The sequence below is a fragment of the Oncorhynchus masou genome, chromosome 23 (assembly GCF_036934945.1).
Source record: "Oncorhynchus masou masou isolate Uvic2021 chromosome 23, UVic_Omas_1.1, whole genome shotgun sequence".
Classification (NCBI taxonomy): domain Eukaryota; kingdom Metazoa; phylum Chordata; class Actinopteri; order Salmoniformes; family Salmonidae; genus Oncorhynchus; species Oncorhynchus masou.
In genome coordinates this window covers 46,625,717-46,648,803 of record NC_088234.1, presented here as the reverse complement: position 1 = coordinate 46,648,803, position 23,087 = coordinate 46,625,717, and the positions used below count along the sequence as shown (strand labels likewise).

Sequence of the window (23,087 nt, the reverse complement as noted above, 5' to 3'; positions counted from 1 at the left end):
GGCATTAATCATGCAAACACATGTATTTTCTATATTGACACGGCATCATTGAGATTCAAACATATGATCTTCTGTTCTCTATCCATGGAATTAGTCCACTGCGCCACCAGGATGGTGCTAGGATGCCATGTTTTTTAAAACTCATACAAAGCTGTTAATTTTAATCTATTCAAACATACCCCATTTCAACGGAAATGAGCACTAATTAAGATTATGGGTGGCCAATTAGTGGGCCTGAAAATACTTTACAAGATAAATGATAGAGTTTTGTTGACACTGAGAACGGAATGTATACATTTTGAAATAACATTCTTTGGACGTTAATGTTTTCTTGTGTTTTTTTTATGGAAAGTTTTATTAATGTTCGATAATATGACTTTAAATAGAACCATAAGGAAACCTGCAGAAAAGTACTGAAATTCCCACAGAATATTTTCCTAACTTTCAACTATTTGAGAACATTCCCAATGTCAAACCAGTTGGAGAATGTTCCTAGAACATTGAAATTAAATGTACCATATTTGAACTTTTCGGAAACATTCTGTTAAAGTAATGAAAGAATTTTGTCAAATTCCTTAAATGTGCTGAGATTGTTCCAAAGCCAAGCAACTATCCTGCACCATTCCCAGAAAGGTGTGGGAGGGTTGTATGCAAAATAACCATAGGACAATCACACTCTCACCAAGAAACATATGGTTCGGCGAACGTTATGTGCTTGCTCGGGGAGGCTCTTGAAATATTCTGTGGCTCATAGTTTAGTTTAGGATTAAGATAAAGGCATAATACATTTTTCAAAATGTGAGCTATTGATTAGAAATTGTCTCTTCCCTTCAGTATCTGACATAAAAGGCAAACCGTTATACACAGAAACGTTAACCCAATTCTGATATTCTTCTGACCAATCAGATCTGAAAAATGTATAATATATGAAGATCGGATGTGACTGGTCAAAAGACCAATTAGACTGCCACATCCTGCTGCTTCACCTGCGGGATAGTTTGAGACCAACCACCCAGACAGGTGATGAAACTGAGTATTTCTGTCTGTAATAAATCCCTTTTGTGTGGAAAGACTCATTGGATTGGCTGGGCCTGGCTCCCCAGTGGGGTGGCCTATGCCCTCCTACGCCCCTGCCCAGTCATGTGAAATCCATAGATTAGGGCCTAATGAATTTATTTAAATTGACTGATTTCCTTATATGAACTGTAAGAGCCAATTTATGCATTATTCTAAAGTGTTGGAGGTGCCTTATGGATGGTGTGACGCAATTGTGGAGCCCCAGAGGTTACCACAGCGCCGTGTGCCTCTCCAATGTTGTAACAATGCAGAGTGCTCCATATAGCTCTGCATTTACATGATTGGTTAACAGTAGTTGAGGGCGGAAGGTCCTGTAAAACACAAACTCACTTCCTTGACAACTTCCTTCCTAACAGTAAATGCTGTATGGCCAATGCAGGCGTCGTATTGACCATGCAGCGCATTTTTAAAAATTGTTGAAATTGTTACATGTTGCGTTTTATATTTTTGTTCGCTATAGTAGGCTGTCTGACTGTCTCTCTCAGATGACGAATGCTCCAATTTCCTGCAGGTCAATTAAGGCAGCAGCCAATCATAAAATTGACTGTTGGGGACAGAGCTTAGTTTGCCCTTCCTGCGTTCGCTTGCTGAATGACCATTTCCACATGAAGAGAAAGCCAAAGTTTGAAATCATGTATTGCACTTCAAGCCTGATATGTCGCTGTGGTCTGTTAACATGGGCTATGAAAGACAACATCCTTTCTTTCCAAGCTTGGCATGTTGATGCCTCCCATGTGTTAGGAACAACTAGGTACATGAACCAGCACTGAGACAAACGTGTGTTTCTCAGGCTTGCTCAGAACCTAAATACTACTGCTACTCCTCCATGTCCCAAACTGGTGTGGGATGTAAACCATGAGCAAATGGGGAATGGAATGTAGGCTAAGCCATATTAAGTGTTATGACAGTAATATGGTGTTTATTAGTGGCGTGTAAAATAAATGTATTTGTGGTGCTGAAGCTGTTTTGTCTGTGGGAGCCTGGATTACACAATGCACAGTGGAGGTCGGGTTATTCTTAGAGAAAGCGGCATGACCGGAGGAGGTGTTTCTGCTACAATGCCCTTCTTTGTAGAACTTTTTTGTATTTCTATGGCATTTGGGAACTGAGGTGAGGCTACGCAGTGCCACACTGATCTACAGCAGTGTTCCATGGAGGAGGAACTACATTGGGCCATCAGCTAGTCTGTTCCTGTAGCTTTCATGTCTTCCTCTGTTTTCTGCCAGGCCTTTGAGGAGCGGATCGGGCGCTCCACCTCTCCCTCTCTCCTGTCTGCCACCGTGGGCCAGAGGCTGCTGACCAGGCTGGACGATGGGTCGGGCTGCACCAGTCCAGAGAGGGTCATCACCCTCTGGAATGAGGAGGGAATCCGGAACAGCAGGGACATCCTACAGGTCAGTGCCGGACTTGTACCATGACAGGTCAGGCTAGTTGGATCCTGTCACACTATGTGTTTGATGTTAGATAATAAGCAGCCAGTGTGAACATCATGTGATTTTTAGTGGTTTAGCATGCTCTGGGCTTGTGAGCAGAATCTGTGAAAGGTAAGCTTTGTGAGAAAGTTATGAACCAATGTATGTCTTTATCCTATTACTGTACACACTCATTGCTTGTACCAGTTATTTTCAGAAGTAGCCTTGAAATGTTGATTACTCTTCCTTTGCGGCTACTTGAATTGATTTGTTGCTGAAAAGCCTTGGTGTTCAGAGATTGGTACAGGTTATACAATGGGTGGGTCTAATCCTGAATGGTGATTGGTTAAAAGCACATTCCAGCCAGGGTGTCTATTCCACAAGTTTCCACCTGCAAAATCTCTGAGGTTAAAATGCCTATTTACTCTGTTCCATCTGAATGTGCAGTCCACTGTCTCATCAGCCCCACCCAGGCAATTTATAAACTTGATATCCAATATAAAAAAGCATCTAAACATTACCTCACATTTCTTTTAGACTAACATTTAGTTTTCAAAAGCAGAGATTTGTATGAACCTTGCTGTCTGTCTCCCTGACATTTGCAACCTTGTTTCAATATTAAAATTAGATCTCCAGCTGTCCCATAGTAATGAACGTGTTGGGAGTCGGGACGAGACAGACAGGCAGGCAGCGTTTCTCAGCCAGTCGAAATCATGAATCAGCTGGCATAATTTTTTATGGATATATACAAAGAAATGTCAATTGAAAAAAGGTCAAATGAAGTGCAGTCTTTACAGCTTCTATGTTTGAAGTGATTGTGTTAGCTGTGTTCTTGGCTAGCTCTTCTGAACAACCGTGTCCTGACGAGAGAGCACATTTTATTTGCCAGGCGAAATCGCGCCTCATTAGATCATTGTTATGGATGTATCGAAATAAATGGCACTAGAAAACAGCTTCAACAAATGCAAATGCTGCTAATGTTGTTCTTTTTGACGTTTGACGTGACAGTAAGTTAGCCGTAGATGGCTGGCTAGCAAGCAACTGATAAGAACGCTGTCAGCCAATATGGCAATGGAACATTTAGAGCGAACTACTGAGTCGCGTCCATAGATACAGAACAAAAAGACTGAACGACTGGGTCGCATCTCTGGCAACCGATTCAATAGAACGGACTACCAGCCTGCTTGGGTAGCAACCCTAGATTTGTGTTGAGACTATATCTTGTTGAAGGATGAAATAGTATGATTAATTTAATCTAAATAACGTTTTAAGTTAAAGTATGTTAATCGGTATTTGAATGTGTTGGTAACCCGTTGTATAAAAGTGAAAATGCCCTCGAGGCCGGTGTTTTGGAGGATATATTGGCACGGCTTCTCGGGCTTTATCACTTGAATAAAGAAGGCTGCAAGGTTTCCCATTTCATCATTTTGATAAAAACAAGTTGCATAAACTGTATTTCTGACTCCTTTAGGGGCATATCTCCTTCCTGTGTGTAAAATGTGTAATAGGAGTAGAATTGAGATTGTGAGTTCCAGTTACATGTAGCGGATGGTCTTTTGGTTTAGATTACATGCTGTGGTGTAGAACCATAATCTATGGAACACTGCCTACAAAAGGCCCTGGCTTGACACACTCTAGTTACATTATGTGTTACTGAAATAATCCTCTTGTAAATCTGACACATTTTGTTGCATGAGGATGAACTGAACTTTGACCTTTGACCTTTATATTTACCATACACCAGTTGTCAAAACACCTGGGGCCTCATTTATAAATGTTGCGTATGCACAAAATATGCCCAAAAACATGCGTGTGCCAGTTTTCATGCGAAAGTATGCATTTATAAAAACCGAACTTGACGTGAGAATTTGCTTATCCTCCCTCAATCTTTAGACCATGTGTACACACAGTTTCTTGTGGCTGAAGTATTGCATTGCAAGAAGGCAAAAGTAGCCTTGTGCAGGAATACACAACACTTTTTTTCATAACAAAAAACATGTTGATAAAAATAATAATAATGCAATAATTTGCAGTTAGTGAGAATCTATTTCTTTGGTCTTTGCATTCTAAAATCATTAGAAATAGGCCTTTATTTCCTATTATTTATTACATTTCCATGATCAGTGGAGAATAAATTCCTCACCTTTTCTGACTGATGGTTTCGTACTCGCGAAATAGCCTAGAGGCCTACAAAAAGTTAGGATATGCTACCCGTCGTCTCATGTGCATTGTAGAGCATGCTCATGTAGAGCATTGTGCTTGCAACGCCAAGGTTGAGGGTTGTGGGTTCAATTCCCACATGCTCTGGATTAAGAGCGTGTACTAAAATGTAGAAACGTCCCATCTGTCATTTAATTTGACACACTTCACAGTAGTAAATAGATAAGCTATTTCAAGTATTTTGCTCTTTGCGATCCGATGTGCAGTTCGAAGGTAGACCAGACGGTTCACCTTTTCCATTGATGTTTGTAGGCGACATCTGAATACTGTAATTTCACATATCTCAAGTCAACAATATTTCATTTATTAACACAATGCATAAATTATAATCATTGCAGAATACGTTCTAAATCTTTTCTGGCCATGATGAGTGGCCCAGCCGGAACCCGGACTCTGGCTGGGCCAGATGTTTTGCTTTGTCATTATGGGGTAATGTGTGTAGATTGATCAGGGGGGAAAAAACGATTTCATCCATTATAGAATAAGGCTGTAATGTAAAAAAATGCGGAAAAAGTCAGTGGGTCTGCATTATTTTCGAATGCATTGTATAATGCTCGTTCACACGGGCACATATCTGGTTTAAAACATGCATATGTATGGTGTTAGCCAAACGTATACATCTCCATATATTTGTGAGCATGCAATCTTTTCAGAAAAGATAGTGTAAAATATGGTTATAAATTAGGCCCCTGGTCCTGGAGAGCTACAGGTTTGCAGGCTTTTGTTCCAACCCTGCAGTAAAATAAGGACCAGGTTTGATTAGGTGACCACTGCCATAAGTTTGTCAGTTGACCTCATGCTGTTCTATCCCCTCCAGACTTTGGACTTTCCCCTGGAGGAGCGAGTCAGTCTGGCGGAGCTCACCCTGGCCCTGGACAATGAGCTGCTGGTCAGCGGCAACGGCATCCACCAGGCCGCTCTCATCTCTTACAAGAACGAGATCCAGTTCCTCCAGTGAGTCTTTGGTTTGATACTGTATACTTTTGGTACTGCGTGCTTCTATGGACTCTATAGAGGTTATGGTCAAAGACACTTTAATGCATCCTCTGGATTCATTTCCTGTGTGAGCCAATGACCTTAAACTGAGACCAAATCATTTACATCAACTTTTTATTGATTTCATGGTCAATAATTGCTTTAAGGGGAATCATTGGTTCAACTTCACACTAATAGTCACACAAAACCTGTAGCCTACATTTTACAGCATGGATTTTTGGTTGATAGATTATTACTATGTCTCCACCTAGAGGTGAGAGATGTTGATGCTTTCACATTGTTTATTGTAACAATCATTGCCTTGTCGGTTTACTGACCAACTTTGGAACCATAATACTGCATTCTTTCAGTAAGTATTAATTTGCCAATATTAAACTGCTGTGGTCTGCCTTTTTTGATTCTTTGTGTATAATGTACATAGAATAATTGCTGTTAATGTGAGTCCTCCATGATCAGGTCATTCTGGTGAGTGTTGTACTTAGGTCCATGCTCATTGTCTGTCCGCTGTCTGTCCCTCAGGGTCCTAGCAGACCAGGCGTGTCAGGAAAGGGACAAGGTCAAGGCCGACCTGGAGTGGGCCGACAGGAGAAACCTCCAGCTGGTCAGAGAGGTGGATGACAGGCACGCCACTATTGAGTCACTGAATGAAACCAAAATCAAGTAAGACCTTCTCTTCCTTCTCACCTCCATATCATTCTGTATGTTAGACTGATGTGATGGTTGGAAAATCTTGCTTGACTGGTTGTGTATTGTCATGTGTGGGGGATGGAACTTTTTACTTAAACTTCCCTCTGATTGGCAGGGGTCTGGAGCAGGAGTTCCGGTATAGGCTAACGGCCCTGCGCAGTGAATCGGAGCAGGAGAGCGAGGTCTTGCTGCAGCAGGTAGAGCGTGAGCGGGCCAAACTCGAAGACGAAGTGGAGGTCTTACATGCACAGGATGCCAGTCTGCAGGAGGAAATCTGTAATGCCACCCAGGTGACAAGCACTATAGATACACACTGTGAGGTTTTTACAATGATAAAGGAGTACTAGGAATACAGGCGATTGCTTGACCAACTCGCCTAAAAGATTCCTTGAGCTTAACCTCTATTTGATTTTACTTCATAAGAGGCTCCTCGTGCTTTTGAATGCACGTCTTTTGTATGAGTATAAACTGGTTAAGTTTCTGCAAGCAGTTTGTTTTCATCTCCATCCCAGTCTCCTCTCTAGAGACCTCAAAAGAGAGGATTAGATTAGTTCATGTAATTTTGTAATTTTGCCTTCCTGCTTGCAACATCCATGCTCTATACCCACTTGCCCACGGACAACCAACAAATGCCAGACTCCTGCTTAGCTTTGTAACAATCCCCCATCGTTAGTACCCCACAGTGTTGCTGTGGATATCTTAAAGCGGTATCGTATCACTCTCAATAACCCTCCCTCTGGGCTAACAGGAGAACCACCGTTTGGAGGAGGAGGGCAGTGTTTTGAAGGGGAAGCTGTCAGATGCAGAGAACACCATCTCCAAGCTGCAGAGAGACCTGGACCAGCTCCTACTAGACAAGGTGAGAGGGAACTATGTGAGGATGGGCTTGATGTAGGGTGACCGGATTTAAAATTCCCAAATGCGGGACAGTGTAGCCTATACATGAATGTTTTTTTCAGGCAGCACCCCTCAGGGAATGTAAACCGCTTGGAAGGGGAAACTTTTAAAATGGGATTGAGTGAAGTAGCAGAAAATATGTTAAATTGCAACTAATGAGCATGGAGAGTTTTATGAAATTACCTTTCAGTCTAATATGGCTATTTACGTACTTTTGTAGCTCTTCATTAGACGCACGCGTTTTGGAAGTACTGGTAGTTAACTGTCCTCTCTCCAAGTTTATTTGGAATTTAGCCCAAAAAGATTTCACAAATGGGATTGGTTGACAATATGATATTGGCCTACGTCTATCAGCTCTCAACAACAATTGGAGAAATGTTTTAACATCACCAGCACCACATCCTTATGATATATCTTGTCATAAGCACAAGGTGACTTCAGAAAAGACAGGTTGGAATGAATATTCTCATTAACTGAATAGGAAATCTGACTGTTTTAATTTGTTGATCAAAAGCGGGACAAAGGGCCAAAATGCAGGACTGTCCCGCACAATCCGGGACATGTGGTCACCCTAGCGTGATGATGTCCTGCTGTGGCAACTCATCCCTCAGGGAGTGAGGAGTGCGGTTTTGCCAGGAATGAATGATTGAGGGTTTCCGTTTTGTTTGGCTGACAGTTTGGGAGCCTGGATCCGAACAATACAGGACTGCTGAACCAGGAGGAGCGTGTCTCTGAGATCATCAAGGAGTACGAGCTGCAGTGCCGGGTAAGAGTGTGTGTTGGGCCTTCCGAGTGGCGTGGTGGTCTAAGGCATTGCAACACAGTGCTAGCTGTGCCATTAGAGATTCTGGGTTCGAGTCCAGGCTCTGTTGTAGCCGGCCGCGACCGGGAGACCCATGCGGCGGTGCACAATTGGCCCAGTGTCTGGGTTAGGGGAGGATTTGGCCGGTAGGGATGTCCTTGTCCCATCATGCACTAGCGACTCCTGTTAAGTGGGCATTGTGTCAAGAAGCAGTGTGGCTTGGTTGGGTTGTGATTCAGGGGATGCACGCCTCTCCCGAGTCCGTTTGGGAGTTGCAGCGATGAGACAAGACTGTAACTACCAATTGGATACCATGAAATTGGGGAGATAAAGGGGGTCAAAAAAAAGAAAGGCTGTGTGTGTTTAAATAAGCATGCCTTGTGTGTAACCCCCAAGGGCGTTCGACCTTTCACAATTTTCCAAAACATAGTGCAGTAATTAGTTTTACATTCATGATTTATGTCAAACTATTTTTAAAGACTTTTTGTTTACTTGCCCGGACAGAGCCGAAACCTGTTTTGAGTGTGTGAATGACAATCCTCTTGATTTATCCAAACGCCTCCCATTTTGGGAAACTAGAAAGTGAAGGTGAGCGTGTGTTGTTCTAGGTTCATAGAATTTGTGATGCAGTGTGGTTTGAATAGCATGTGCGTGGCAGTGAGGACATTGTGACTAATACTGCTCTATCATTATACTATTTCTGCTGTGCTTTGCTGTGTTTATGTATGTTTGTTGGAAGTATTGCATGTTAAATGACACGTCTTTGTCTCACAGGAGCTGCGGGACCGGAATGACGAGTTGAACTCTGAGGTGGAGATGTTAAAGAGTCAGGGGATGGGGAGGCGACCCAGACGGGCAAGAGACACGTCCACACACGCGTGGTCCAGCCGACGATCACTGACCACTGAGTCTGACTCTGGTAAATCCCACTCATAGCCCTAAGCCATATACTGTGTTCAACCGATTTGTCCCTAGAATTGATACTCGTGCCCTGATTAGAACATATATTTATTTATTTAAACATACAGTATATGGGCCTTGTCCTTGGAGGACTGAAAGGCCCCTCATATCTCTCTTCCCCACCCATGTATGCACATACACACCCTCTTACACACACACACCCTCTCATTTCTCCACTCAGTCCCACTCCAGTTACACTGACAGTTTCACTTTAGCCACTGACCTACTCTCTACAGTAATCATGTCCATTGTGCTTCAGATGACCCTGAGATGAAAATAGGCATATCTCCCATGGCTAGCAAAAAGCTACAAGTGGCCAATAAGAATGGTAAGAATTGGAGATATCAATCATTTTTTCCCTCTCTGTAAAAACCTGTTGGGTTTGACTCGCCACCTTGGTGTTTTTATTTCTGTTCCTTTAGGCCTGGGTTGTCTGGAGAGTCTGCCAGGTCCGGTTGTGAGCATTGAGACAGAGATGGCCATGGAACAGTTTAAGGAGAGGCACAGCCAGGAGGTGCAGGACCTGAAGATTGAGTTAGAGACCAAGGTAGATGGGGCATTATGATATGCATGCTCACACTAGGTTTTAATATTTTCAAGAAACTTCACATTTTCCTTCCTGAGAAAATTGCAAGAAATTACGGGCTTCCCGGTATTCCCGTTCAAACCGGAAGTGCTATTTAAAAGCTATAATACCAGCGGGAAAAAATCTGACATGATTATACCACTATATTGGAGAAATAGACACATGAATCTAACGGTTTCTTGTTGTATTTGTTGTAATTTAATCAACTCAGTTCTCTCGAACTCGCCACACTATTTAATTGATGTAGCCAAGTTAACAGGTCTATGACGCACTGTTGGCCAACTGGTAAAATATTATGAGGTTATTACAGTCTACCGAAAATTACATTTGTTTTAGCCTACCTTTGACTGAAAGATGCAGCTTGGTCATTTTCTCTCCCCTTACAACTGTCTATCGGTGAAATTTGGGAAGGTTGTGGCTGTTTTGACTGTTTTTACAGCCATTTTGTCAGAGCGGACTAGCGAAAGTATTCACCCTCCTTGACATTTTTCCTGTTTCGTTGCATTACAACCTGTAATGTAGCTAACAAACAAACAAAATCATTTTCATAGGCTATAGGCCGTACCTGTTTAACTTTGATTTTCTCCGATGACGTGGTCTCTCATAACGCGCAGTGCTTACATTCTTCCCAGATAGGCGGTTTTTGATCTTCGCCACAGACTGAGAAGACTCTCTTGGTCTCCATGGAGGTGGCCTGGATCGTTGCGAGTGCCTCAAACATGTATTTTGACCCGTCTGTTTCCTCCTTAGAGAGGATTTTCAGTAGGTCGGTTTTGCATTTGGCCTCGTTGGCAATCATTTTTGTCAAACTTTGCCCCACAGACAAAACTAAAAGTGCAACAATTTCAAAGATTTTATTGAGTTACGGTTCATATAAGGAAATCAATCAGTCAATTAAAATAAATAAATTGGGGCCTAATCTATGGATTTCATGACTGGGAATATAGATATCATGATGAAACATGAGGTCTTGTGCAAACCCACAGTTTCATCAGCTGTCCGGGTGGCTGGTCTCAGACGATCCCGCAGGTGAAGAAGCCGGATGTGGAGGTCCTGGGCTGGTGTGGTTACACGTGGTCTGTGGTTGAGGCCTGTTGGACATACTGCCAAATTCTCTAAAACAACGTTAGAGGCGGCTTATAGTAGAGAAACGTTCAATTCTCTGGAAACAGCTCTGGTGGACATTCCTGCAGTCAGCATGCAAATTACATGCTCCCTCAAATCTTGAGACATCTGTGGCCTTGTGTTGTGTGACTTCACATTTTAGTGGCCTTTTTTTGTCCCCAGTACAAGGTGCACCTGTGTACTGATCATGTTCAATCAGCTCCTTGATATGCTACACCTGTCAGGTGGATGGATTATCTTGTCAAAGTAGAAATGCTCACTAACAGGGATGGAACCAAATTTGAGAGAAATAAGCTTTTTGTGTGTATGGAACATTTCTGGGATGTTTTATTTCAGCTCATGAAACATGGGACCAACCCTTTTACATGTTGCGTTTTATATTTTTGTTCAGTGTAATAAAAGCAGATAGGCCAACCAGTAGTGACTTTGTAAGTAAATACGGTAGGCTACAACAACACACCCTGAGCGTTGATTATTGATCATGCAGATAGCAGAGCAGGCCATATGATGACAGATTTAGACTTTGCACATAATTTAACATTTACATTTTATTTCACTCTGTTCATAGAAATAATTTATAATTGACTGGTTTCTCACTATCATTTATCCCGGGAAAAGATGGGTTTGGGCGGGTAATTCCAGTAAAGCTCGGTAACCCGGTTCCCGCCATTAAACTCTAGCTCACACGTTTTTGTATTGTTTTGATTACTGTCTCCTATTTTTGTATGTGAAATTGAAAGGTTCAAAATTGTTGGCAATTTGAGGGACACGAGATGTAAATACTGAACTAACTTCAGAACACGGGAGGCCCATTTTTCTAATTCTGGGATAGCCCTGAACCACCTCATCATCCTCGCCTCACAGGTGAACTTCTACGAGCGCAGCCTGGAGCTGATGCGACGGAACATGGAGGTGGAGAGGAAGGACATCTCTTCGGGCTTCAAGGTGGAGATCAGTGAGCTGGAGGAGCAGAAGGCCCAGGCTGAGGAGCAGGTTAAGAGGCTAAGGGAGGCAGTGGAGAAGCTGCAGACCGAGTTACAGAGCAGCTCCAGGGGCCTGAGAGGACCAGGCTGGGGCGCTAACCAGGAGAGAAGGGCCCAGCGCGAACAGGCTGAGCTGGAGCAGAACTATGCCCGGGAGATCAGTAACCTGGTCCAAAGACTGACCTCTGAGAAAGACCAGCTAGAGGCTGAGCTGAAGCTCAAGATGGACCAAGAGTTGCTGCTCGTAAGGTGAGTGTGGCCAGACTATCCTCCTCCCCAGGGCTGTCTTCTGAAATTCAAACAAATTCATTTCAAGTTCACATTCTTGTGTAGGTTGGCTCCCGGTTTTGCATTCAATTTTATTTAACATTTTTTTTTGTGCCAACTGTAACTTTTGCATGAGTCCCTTTAACTCCATAACATATACACTGGACTGACACAACAATGGTGTGTGAGCTGGGACTGGTGTACGTCGTGTGTATGTATTTACACTTAATGTACAAAACATTATGAACACTCTTACCATTTTCTATTTTTTACTCAACACTTTTTTTTTGGTGAAGGGCTTGTAAGTAAGCATTTCACTGCAAGGTCTACACCTGTTGTATTTGGCGCATGTGACAAATTTGATATGACACACTGAAGACTGACCAGATGAATCCAGGTGAAAGGTGTGATCCCCTATTGATGTCACTTGTTAAATCCACTTCAATCAGTGTAGATGAAGGGGAGAAGACAGGTTAAAGAAAAACTAAGCCTCGAGACAATTGAGACATGGATTGTGTGTGTTTGCCATTCAGAGGATGAATGAGCAATACAAAACATAAAGTACAATTGAATGGGTTATGGTAGTAGGTGCCAGGCACCTGTTTGTGTCAAGAACAGCAACACTGCTGGGCTTTTCAAGCTCAACATTTTCCAGTGTGTACCAAGAATGGTCCACCACACAAAGAACATTCAGCCAATTTGACAAAACTGTGGGAAGCATTGGCGTCAACATGGGTCAGCATCCCTGTGGAATGGTTTTGACACCTTGTAGAGTCAATGCCCCGAATTATTGAAGCTGTTCTGAAGGCAAAAAGGGGGTGCAACTCAAGGTGTTCTTAATGTTTTGTCCACTTATTGTATGCACGTGTGTGTATATACAGTACCAGTCAAACATTTGGACACACCTACTCATTCAAGGGTTTTTCTTTATTGTTACTATTTTCTACATTGTAGAATAATAATGTGATGAAATAACACATGGAATCATGTTGTTAAAAAAAAGTGTGAAACAAATCAAAACATATTTTATATTTCAGATTCTTCAAAGTAGCCACCCTTTGTCTTGATGAAAGCTTTGTAGAAAAATAAAGAAAATCCCTGGAATGAGTAGGTGTGTCCAAACTTTTGACTGGTATTGTATATGTGTGTATATACAGTACCAGTCAAAATTGTGGACACACCTACTCATTCCAGGGTTTTTATTTTTATTTTCTACATTGTAGAAGAATAGTGAAGACATTAAAACTATGAAATAACACATATGGAATCATGTAGTAACCAAAAAAGTATTATTTTATAATTGAGATTCTTCAAAGTAGCCACCCTTTGCCTTGATGACAGCTTTGCACACTCTTGGCATTTTCTCAACCAGCTTCATGAGGTAGTCGCCTGGAATGCATTGCAATTAACAAGTGCGCCTTCTTAAAAGTTAAGTTGTGGAATTTCTTTCTTTCTCTCCCTAAGAAGTGAAAGCGTTTGAACCATTCAGTTGTGTAGTGACAAGGTAGGGGTGGTAAACAGAAGATTTCCCTATTTGGTAAAAGACCAAGTCCATATTATGGCAAGAACAGCTCAAATAAACCAAGAGACATGACAGTCCATCATTACTTTAAGACATAAAAGTCAGTCAATCCGGAACATTTTAAGAACTTTGAACGTTTCTTCAAGTGCAAACCATGAAGCGCTATGATGAAACTGGCTCTCATGAGGACCACCACAGGAAACAGGACCACCACAGGAAAGAAAAACCCAGAGTTACCTCTGCTGCAGAGGATAAGTTCATTAGAGTTACCAGCCTCAGAAATTGCAGCCCTAATAAGTGCTTCACAGAGTTCAAGTAACAGACACATCTCAATATCAACTGTTCAGAGGAGACGACGTGAATCAGGCCTTCACGGTCGAATTTCTGCAAAGAAACCACTACTAAAGGACACCAATCAGAATAAGACACTTCTTGGGCCAAGAAACATGAGCAATGGACATTAGACCAGTGGATATCTGTCCTTTTGGTCTGATGAGTCCAAATTTGAGATTTTTGGTTCCAACCGTTGTGTCTTTGTGAAACGCAGAGTAGGTGAACTGATGATCCCCGCATGTGTGGTTCCCAACGTGAAGCATGGAGGTGTGATGGTGCTTTGCTGGTGACACTGTCAGTGATTTATTTACAATTCAAGGCCCACTTAACCAGCATGACTACCACCGCATTCTGCAGTGATATGCCATCCCATCTGGTTTGCACTTAGTGGGACTATCATTTGTTTTTCAATAGGACAATGACCCAACACACCTCCAGGCTGTTTAAGGGCTATTTGACGAAGAAGGAGAGTTGGTGGAGTGCTGCATCAGATGACCTGGCCTCCACAATCACCTGACTTCAACCCAATTGAGATGGTTTGGGATGAGTTGGACCGCAGAGTGAATAGAAAAGGCACCAACAACTGCTCAGCATATGCGGGAACTCCTTCAAGATCGTTGGAAAAGCATTCCAGGTGAAGCTGGTTGAGAGAATGCCAAGAGTGCAAAGCTGTCTTCAAGGCAATGGGTGGCTATTTGAAGAATCTCAAATATAAAATATATTTTGATTTGTTTAACAGTTTTTTTGGTTACTACATGATTCCATGTTTTATTTCATAGTTTTGATGTCTTCACTATTATTCTACAATGTAGAAAATAGTTTAAAAAAAATACAAATAAAAACTTGAATGAGTATGTATCCAAACTTTTCACTCGTACTGTATATGTGTATGTATCTGTCTCTGTGTGCCTTGGTGAACAGTGTGTGTGCTATGTAATCAGGGAAGAGGCAGAGCAGCAGGTGTCTCAGATGAAGACTCAGCAAGGTGAGGCCCAGCGCAGCTTCACGCACCAGCTACGCTGTGAGCGCCTGCGGCTGGAACTGGAGCAGGAGAGGCACAGGGAGAGACTCCACAGTACAGAGATGGCGGTTGAGGAGCAGGCCAGGATCTGCAGCCGGTCTGCTATGGAGAGGAAGAGGCTGGAGGAAGGGCACCAGGAGGAAGTCCGGCAGCTGAAAGAGCACATAGCCAGTCTGCAGGAGCAGGCAGATCTGACCTCCGATAGGGAGAAGTCACTTATACAGCATTGTCAGTTAGAGGTGAAACTAGAGCACTATCAAACACAGTGCAGTCAGTTAGAGGCTGAACTGGAAGAGACTTGCGATCGGTGCAGTCAACTAGAGGCCTCTGAACAGCATGATGTAGAGGGCGAACTGGGGTTTGTGAAGGATAGAGAGCGAGAGATCCTTAGTGAGGTGTCTCAGCTAAGAGAGGAGCTGCATAGTCTACGGTCTGAATATATGACACTTCTTCAGGACAAGGAAATGATGGCGGAGAACTGTAGCAGTTTGTCCAGCACCTTCCTACAACAGCAAGCTCAGCTGAGGGCCAAAGAGGAAGACACGGATACCCTGAGGGGGGAGTTGGAGAGGGCACGGGAGGCTCTGAGAAATGAAGTTGAACGATGCTCAAGGCAGAATGCAGAGCTGGACTCCCAGAAGATGGACAGAGTGAAGCTGATGGAGGAGCTGAGAAAACACAGAACAACTGTTGACTGTCTACAGTCAGATCTTGACTGTGTCACTGAGGAGTTAAACCAGTGGAAGAGGGCAGAGAAGAGTCTACAGGAAGCATTGAGGCTGGAACAAACCCAGGTCATGGAGATCAAATCCACCCTGGACCTGGAGAGGGAAGAGACGTGCTGTCTGGGCCAGGAGAACGCCCACTACATCCGCCTGGCAGACCAACTCTCCAACCAGATCGTAGAAATGGAAACAGAATCATCCAAACTCCAAGACCACATCCACCAGCTGAAAGCTCAACTGGGTGAAATGTCCAACCTGGTTTCTGATCTCAGGTCCCAGCTAGAGGCCAAATTCACAGAAGTAGACCACCTTGAATCAGATATAAAGCAGACTGCAGGTCTGGTAGAGATAGCGGAAGCCCTGTCCAATAAGCACTATAGGGAAGAGGAGCTGCTGAACACCCAGCTGGAGACCAAGGAGAGAGAGCTGTGCTCCCTCAGAGGAAAGGCTGGCAGCAGCAACACCGTCCAGCTGCAGCAGGCCCTGCTGTCCTCTCAGGCAGAGGTCCACAGGTTGGAGGAGGACTTTGAGTGGGAGAAGGGCAGGATGAAGGAGCAGCTGGTGGAGATGGAGAAGCTGGTCATGGCTCTGGAGATGGTGATGGATCCTACCAGTCCACACAGGTTTGTGACGTGCAGGCCTGTTGCCGGAAATCAAACCAAACCAACCTTCAAATGACTAACCTCCACCTGCCTTGAAACATTCCAATGTGTTTCTGCCCCAAACATGGTGTCTGATATTTGAATGACTAATTGCAACCGATCTGCTCTCATCTGAACGAGATCCCCACCTTTTCTCCTCACAAAACTTCTTCAAGTGTTTAACCTTCTCTACACCTTAACACCTTAATTGTCTGGAATGCATTAACAATTTTCTGCCTCTCTAATGGCATGATTTTCACCGAGGTGCATGATATTAGATTTAATTTGTCTGAATAACAGTATTTTATATCATTGAATATTTGTTTGTCTAAACCAGTGTCCATTTTACTTTCGCCACATAAGTGCATTGATTTCAACCAGAGTTTCATCTGGAACTCAAATGTTTGCTTCAAATTATAAATGCCTCTATCAAATCAATCCCCAGATAAATATTATGTTTAAATATCTTCCAGATTAAAATGCCTTTGAGGAAATACTCATATTTCAACTATTTCAACTCTAGTTCTCAGTTAGATGAGGTCAACTGTGAGAACAGTGCTCTGAAGGACAGACTGGCCATGTTACAGCAGGATGTCCAGAGAATGGAGGAAGAGATCATCAAGAAGAAGTAAGCTGATCCGTCAGTAATGTGTTGCTGTGACATAATGTTAAATTCAGATATGGTTTACAAATGTCTGTTACAGAAGGGGTTGTTATTTAAGCTGTATTCTGTCTTCACAGCTATTAATCATTCCTTTCCGTCTTTGATTTCACCAGAAAGAAACTGGACGAAGTGGAGCAGGAACACGAGAAGAACAGGGAGAAGCAGGAGAGACTTTACAAAGAGGTTGGTTTTCAATCGTTTTCCATTTCACTATAATCACCCTGCATAGTTCAACTGACCCTTTTAGCCTGATTTTTAATAGCCTACATTTGATCACTGGGCACATGATCATTCTCTCAATCACCCGAGGTCACTGCATAGTGATGAGCAATCCCAGTCTGATAAACCCTTCATCCATTCCCTTCCCTCTCAGAACGCCAAGTACCAGGAAGAGGTGCTGGACCTGAGAGCCCACAACCTGCAGCTGAGCAGTCTGAACGCTGAGCTTAGCTCCCAACTCCGTGCCGACCAGGGGGCGGTCCAGATGCTGACGGAGAGGCTGGCGCAGGTGTCCCGGGAGCAGGAGGAGGGGGCGGCCACTGCCAGGCAGCTCCAGGAGACCTCCACCCAGCAGGAGAGGGAGAGACTCCACCTGCAGGCAGCCTGGCGGCATGACAAGGAGCTGCTGGAGAGAGAACTCCACACCATCAAGGAAAAGGTGTGTGTGTGTGTGTGTGTATATATATATATATATAGGGGACTTTTGGGACAGTTGTGGTAGACTTCTCCATTGTCTAGACACTATGTTTTGGTATATGGGAAATTGAAGTTTGTGAGAATTTTCTTGGTCAGCATTTTTAATGAATGGGCCTCATTTATGTATCTTGGTTCTTAAATGTCTTGTTTGCTCTTAGCTCAAGTGTTTATCAGAGGTGGAGTCCTCACTGACCAGCCTGACCCTGAAGCACCAATGGCTGGAGCAGGATAAGGAGAGGCTGCTGAGGGAGGTGGAGGAGAGGACCCAGAAGGTGAGAGAAGGATGTACTTGGCTATTGCAGCAACTCTGTTGGGGGGGGGGGGGGATTAACATCTTCCAAGTCTTTCCTCTGACTGAATATGTATGAATTATGATGTAATTGTTTTCAGGTTGAGAAGCTCCAAGAGTCTCTTCTCTCTGTGGACTCCCAGATGGAGCTGCTTCGCTCCCAGCTCCAGGCAGTGGATCAGGAGAAGACTGGCCAGACCCAGAAAGTAGCCAACCACCAGAGGATGATACAGGATGCCCAGGACAAGGTAGGTGACATACTAACGACAAAAACAATAGAAATGTCTGCTCACTGTTTGCTGGTCCTGAATGTGATCTTTAATGAAGTGTTGTGATACATTAGCACTTTGACTGACTTCATTGTTGTCTGCTGATCATCAGGTAAAGGAGCTGGAGGCCAGCATGGGCAGGCTAAGCAGGGAGAAGGAGCAGCTGCATCTGGCCCAGAAACAACATGAGGAGGAGGCCACTATGGCCCTACAAAAGGAGTGCCAGAGCCTGCGCCTCCAAAACCAGGAGCTGCTCCACAGGGTAGAGCTACGTTACTTGCTCTTAAAGCCATAGCCACGGGATGTAGGGGTGCTGGAGGTGCTGCAGCAGCCCCTTGTAAATTGGAATATATTTTGCCAAAATTACACTGGACAAAAATGTAAACGCAACATGCAAAACTTTCTCTGATTTTTACTGAGTTACAGTTCATATAAGGAAATCAATAAATTGAAATGAATGAATCTATGGATTTCACATGACTGGGAATACAGAGGCCGTCTCTAGCTAACTAATGTAGCTAACTAGCCAGCTAATCTCTGTAGCTAGCCAGCAAGCTAGAAAGCAACGCTATAGGGATGGCAAATGGGTAAGCATAATTTTTTTTTTTTTCTTCTAAATATTAGCTAGCTGGCTAGCATTTATGAGGCCTAGAAACACGTTCCTCACACACTAGGAACGTATTTCCTCCAATTTTTTAATGCAAAGGTGTCTCAGTCCCAAAACACAAGTTTTCTAGAGACTTATGGGAGGAACGTGTGATAACGTCGCCCACTGCATGGCTTTCGGTAGCCTGATTTCATCCAGACTGAAGAGAAATATGCACACAATGCATCCCTGACCACCACCTGAAGTGGTCAGCCACTTCAGACCACAATTGGTCACCCAATCAGACCACAAAAGGACTAGACCATCTTTTCAATGCTATCTTATTCTGATAGCAGAAGTCGCATTTCAGTGTCAAATGTAGACATGAACAGATATGCATCTTTTGGTCACAGATACCTTAAAAAAAATATATGGGGCATGAATCAGAAAACCAGTCCTCTTCAATGGCTGTGTGAAATTGCTAGATATTGGCGGGAACTGGAACATGCTGCCGTACACATCGATCCAGAGCATCCCCCAAACAGCTCAATGGGTGACATGTCTGGCGAGTATGCAGGCCATGGGAGAATTGGGACATTTTGAGCTTCCAGGAATTGTGTATAGATCCTTGCGACATGGGGCCGTGCATTATCATGCTGAAACATGAGGTGACGGCGGTGGATGAATGGTACGACAATAGACCTCAGGATCTCATCACGGTATCTCTGTGCATTCAAACAACCATCGATAAAATTCAATTCTGTTCACCACATTGACGTCAGGAAACGGATCACCCACACGACGCCATACACTCTTTATGCCAGTACAGTTGAAACCGGGATTCATCCGTGAAGAGCACACTTCTCCAGTGTGACAATGGACATCGAAGTTGAGCATTTGCCCACTGAAGTCGGTTATGACGCCGAACTGCTGTCATGTCAAGACCCTGGTGAAGACGACGAGCACGCAGATGAGCTTCCCTGAGACGATGTCAGACAGTTTGTGCAGCAATTCTTCGGTTGTGCAAACCCAGTTTCATCAGCTGTTTGGGTAGCTGGTCTGAGACGATCCCACAAGTGAAGAAGCCGGATTTGGAGGTCCTGGGCTGGCGTGGTTCCCACTTGGTCTTCGTTTGTGAGGCCGGTTGGACGTACAGTCAAATTCTCTAAAACGACGTTGGAGGCAGCTTATGGTAAAGAAATGAACATTCACTGGCAACGGCTCTGGTGGACATTGCTGCAGTCAGCATGCCAATTGCACACACCCTCAAATCTTGAGACATCTGTGGCATTGTGTTGTGTGACAATTGTTATTGTTATTGTCCCCAGTACAAGGTGCACCTGTGTAATGATCATGCTGTTCATTCAACTTCATCCATCCACCTGACCGTTGTGGCATATCTTGGCAAAGGAGAAATGTTCACGAATAGGGATGTAAACCAATTTGTGGACAAAATTTGAACGTTTTTTTGTGTATATGGAACATTTCTGGGATCTTTTATTTCAGCTCGTCAAACATGGAAACAACACTTTACATTTATATTTTTGTTCAGTATGTAGTATTTCTTGTTTGTACATAAATAGATCAAATTCTAAATACTACACCAGATACTATAATTTAGCCATAGAGGATCAATAGCTAGCTTCTTTAAAAAAATAGCTGTGGTGGATTGTTTTTAAGCATAAACGCAGTGCATAGCCAACTACAGCCTGCAACTTGGGCAGTGCGTGGCAAATATGTTTTATTTTATTTATTTTTATTTAACCTGGCAAGTAAGTTATGAACAAATTATTATTTACAATGACAGCCAAACACTGATGACGCTGGCCCAAACCCGGATGACGCTGGCCCAATTGTGCGCCGCCCTATGGGACTCCCAATCACTGCCGGTTGTGATACAGCCTGGATTCAAACCAGGGCGTCGGTAGTGAAACCTCTAGCACTGAGATGCAGTGCCTTAGACTGCTGTGCCACTCGGGAGCCCAATATCAGCTGATTGTTGAGTTGTGGCTTTCAGTGAACAGCAGGTAAAATTGGCCTTCTATTTCAAAATACAATCACTGGAAAACACAGTTTGGAAATCAAATATCTACTGCTAAAAAGAGAAGACTAATCTGCCAAATGACGTAGAATTCCATGAAAATAGGCCCATATTTTTTCAGACCTCTTCAAATAATGAAGCCTTTGGGCTGATCCTTGAATGTGCGCTCTGTTGAGTTAAATCTTACTGTTAGTCTGCAAATGCGGTCACTGATGCTTGCATGCAATGCTTTATTTTCAAGGTGAATTATTTTTTAAGTGGTTGTTGTGCTTTGTTTCCTTCAGGTGTATCAGCTGCAGGGCCAGGATGTGGAGGTTCAGAGTCTGACCGAGGAGTGCCTGACTCTAAAGAACAAACAGACACAGCTGGAGACTGCAAAGGCAGAGGCACAGGATCAGGTGACTACTTCAAACATTTTGGTCAAATAATTGATAAGTATAATTCTAAACTGAATGCAGTTTTGCCAATTGAAACTCAAATTGAGCAACTAACACCATGGTACAAATGTGCACTAATCCAGGCTTGCAGAATTTAATTTCATGAAGATTTCCAAACTCCATTCCTATGCCCTATTGAGTCTCAGCGTGTTTGAGGGGATCAGTTTGAGCAAGAATAGTTTGGGGTGCTAGCCTATTAGTGGCTCACTGTACAGTCTGACTACAATGTAGTTGATTCTCAAACGCACACTGTTTTATGGTGCAGGCACTGATGGTGGACACGGCCTTGACACTAGCCCAGGCCCAGCATGTTCGGGAGCTGCAGCAGTTGAGGGAGCAGGCAGGCCTGGGTTCCAGGGAGCAGCTGGCACACTTTCAAGCCCAGCTGGCAGATGAGAAGCGCAGGGGGAAGAAGCTGCAGCAGACCCTCCGCACACAGGCCCAGCAAGCCAGCACCCAGATGGGCCTGCAGCAGGTAGTGTACTGCGCTACAGGATGCACCCAATCCAGCCACTGGTTACAGTTCAATAGGCATGATTTGCACCCTTTCAGACTTCTCAGAAGAATCAACCATAGTTTAACACAGAACTAAAAGTGATCAATAAATGTACAGTTGAAGTCGGAAGTTTACATACACTTAGGTTGGAATCATTGAAACTCTTTTTTCAACCCCTCCACAAATTTCTTGTGAACAAACTATAGTTTTGGCAAGTTGGTTAGGACATCTACTTTGTGCATGACACAAGTAATTTTTCCAACAATTGTTTACAGACAGATTATTTCACTTATAATTCACTGTATCACAATTCCAGTGGGTCAGAAGTTGACAGAAGTACACTAAGTTGACTGTGCATTTGAACAGCTTGGAAAATTCCAGAAAATGATGTCATGGCTTTAGAAGCTTCTGATAGGCTAATTGACATAATTTGAGTCAATTGGAGGTGTACCTGTGGATGTATTTCAAGGCCTACCTTCAAACTCAGTGCCTCTTTGCTTGACCTCATGGGAAGATCAAAAGAAACCAGCCAAGACCTCAGGAAAATAATTGTAGACCTCCACAAGACTGGTTCATACTTGGGAGCAATTTCCAAACGCCTGAAGGTACCACTTTCATCTGTACAAACAATAGTATGCAAGTATAAACACCATGGGACCACGCAGCTGTTTTACCGCTCAGGAAGGAGACTCGTTCCTTCTCCTAGAGATGAATGTACTTTGGTGCGAAAAGTGCAAATCAATGTCAGAACAACAGCAAAGGACCTTGTGAAGATGCTGTAGGAAATAGGTACAAAAGTATCTATATTCACAGTAAAACGAGTCCTATATCGATATAACCTGAAAGGCCGCTCAGCAAGGAAGAAGCCACTGCTCCAAAACCTCCACAAAAAAGCCAGACTACGGTTTGCAACTGCACATGGGGACAAAGATCATACTTTTTGGAGAAAATGTCCTCTGGTCTGATGAAAAAATAAATGTAACTGTTTCGCCATAAAGACCATCGTTATGTTTTGAGGAAAAAGGGGGAGGCTGGCAAGCCGAAGAACCCCAACCATGAAGCACAGGGCTGGCAGCATCATGTTGTGGGGGTGCTTTACTACAGGAAGGACTGGTGCACTTGACAAAATAGATGGCTTCATGAGGTAGGAAAACTATGTGGATATATTGAAGCAACATCTCAAGACATCAGTCAGGAAGTTAAAGCTTGGTCGCAAATGGGTCTTCCAAATAGACAATGACCACAAGCATACTTCCAAAGTTGTGGCAAAATGGCTTAAGGACAACAAAGTCAAGGTATTGGAGTGGCCATCACAAAGCCCTGACCTCAGTCCTATAGAACATTTGTGGGCAGAA

General features: G+C 43.5%; 1 protein-coding gene across 2 annotated transcripts in view; it reads left to right on the top strand.

Annotated features, from left to right (window-relative positions):
- Positions 1-23,087, top strand: part of ninl (ninein-like) — a 42,587-nt gene that overhangs the window by 18,058 nt on the left and 1,442 nt on the right. Inside the window, exons 8-26 of one of the 2 annotated variants that reach the window (XM_064932251.1) lie at positions 2,304-2,471; positions 5,527-5,663; positions 6,225-6,365; positions 6,508-6,682; positions 7,141-7,251; positions 7,966-8,055; positions 8,866-9,010; positions 9,311-9,379; positions 9,474-9,598; positions 11,627-11,994; positions 14,809-16,236; positions 16,778-16,882; positions 17,032-17,101; positions 17,292-17,576; positions 17,773-17,886; positions 18,005-18,151; positions 18,285-18,434; positions 21,084-21,197; positions 21,502-21,711. In XM_064932251.1, coding sequence (XP_064788323.1) covers positions 2,304-2,471; positions 5,527-5,663; positions 6,225-6,365; positions 6,508-6,682; positions 7,141-7,251; positions 7,966-8,055; positions 8,866-9,010; positions 9,311-9,379; positions 9,474-9,598; positions 11,627-11,994; positions 14,809-16,236; positions 16,778-16,882; positions 17,032-17,101; positions 17,292-17,576; positions 17,773-17,886; positions 18,005-18,151; positions 18,285-18,434; positions 21,084-21,197; positions 21,502-21,711 — 4,152 coding nt within the window. The remainder of the gene's footprint in view (positions 1-2,303; positions 2,472-5,526; positions 5,664-6,224; positions 6,366-6,507; positions 6,683-7,140; positions 7,252-7,965; positions 8,056-8,865; positions 9,011-9,310; positions 9,380-9,473; positions 9,599-11,626; positions 11,995-14,808; positions 16,237-16,777; positions 16,883-17,031; positions 17,102-17,291; positions 17,577-17,772; positions 17,887-18,004; positions 18,152-18,284; positions 18,435-21,083; positions 21,198-21,501; positions 21,712-23,087) is intronic. The other variant, XM_064932252.1, reaches the window with a different exon arrangement.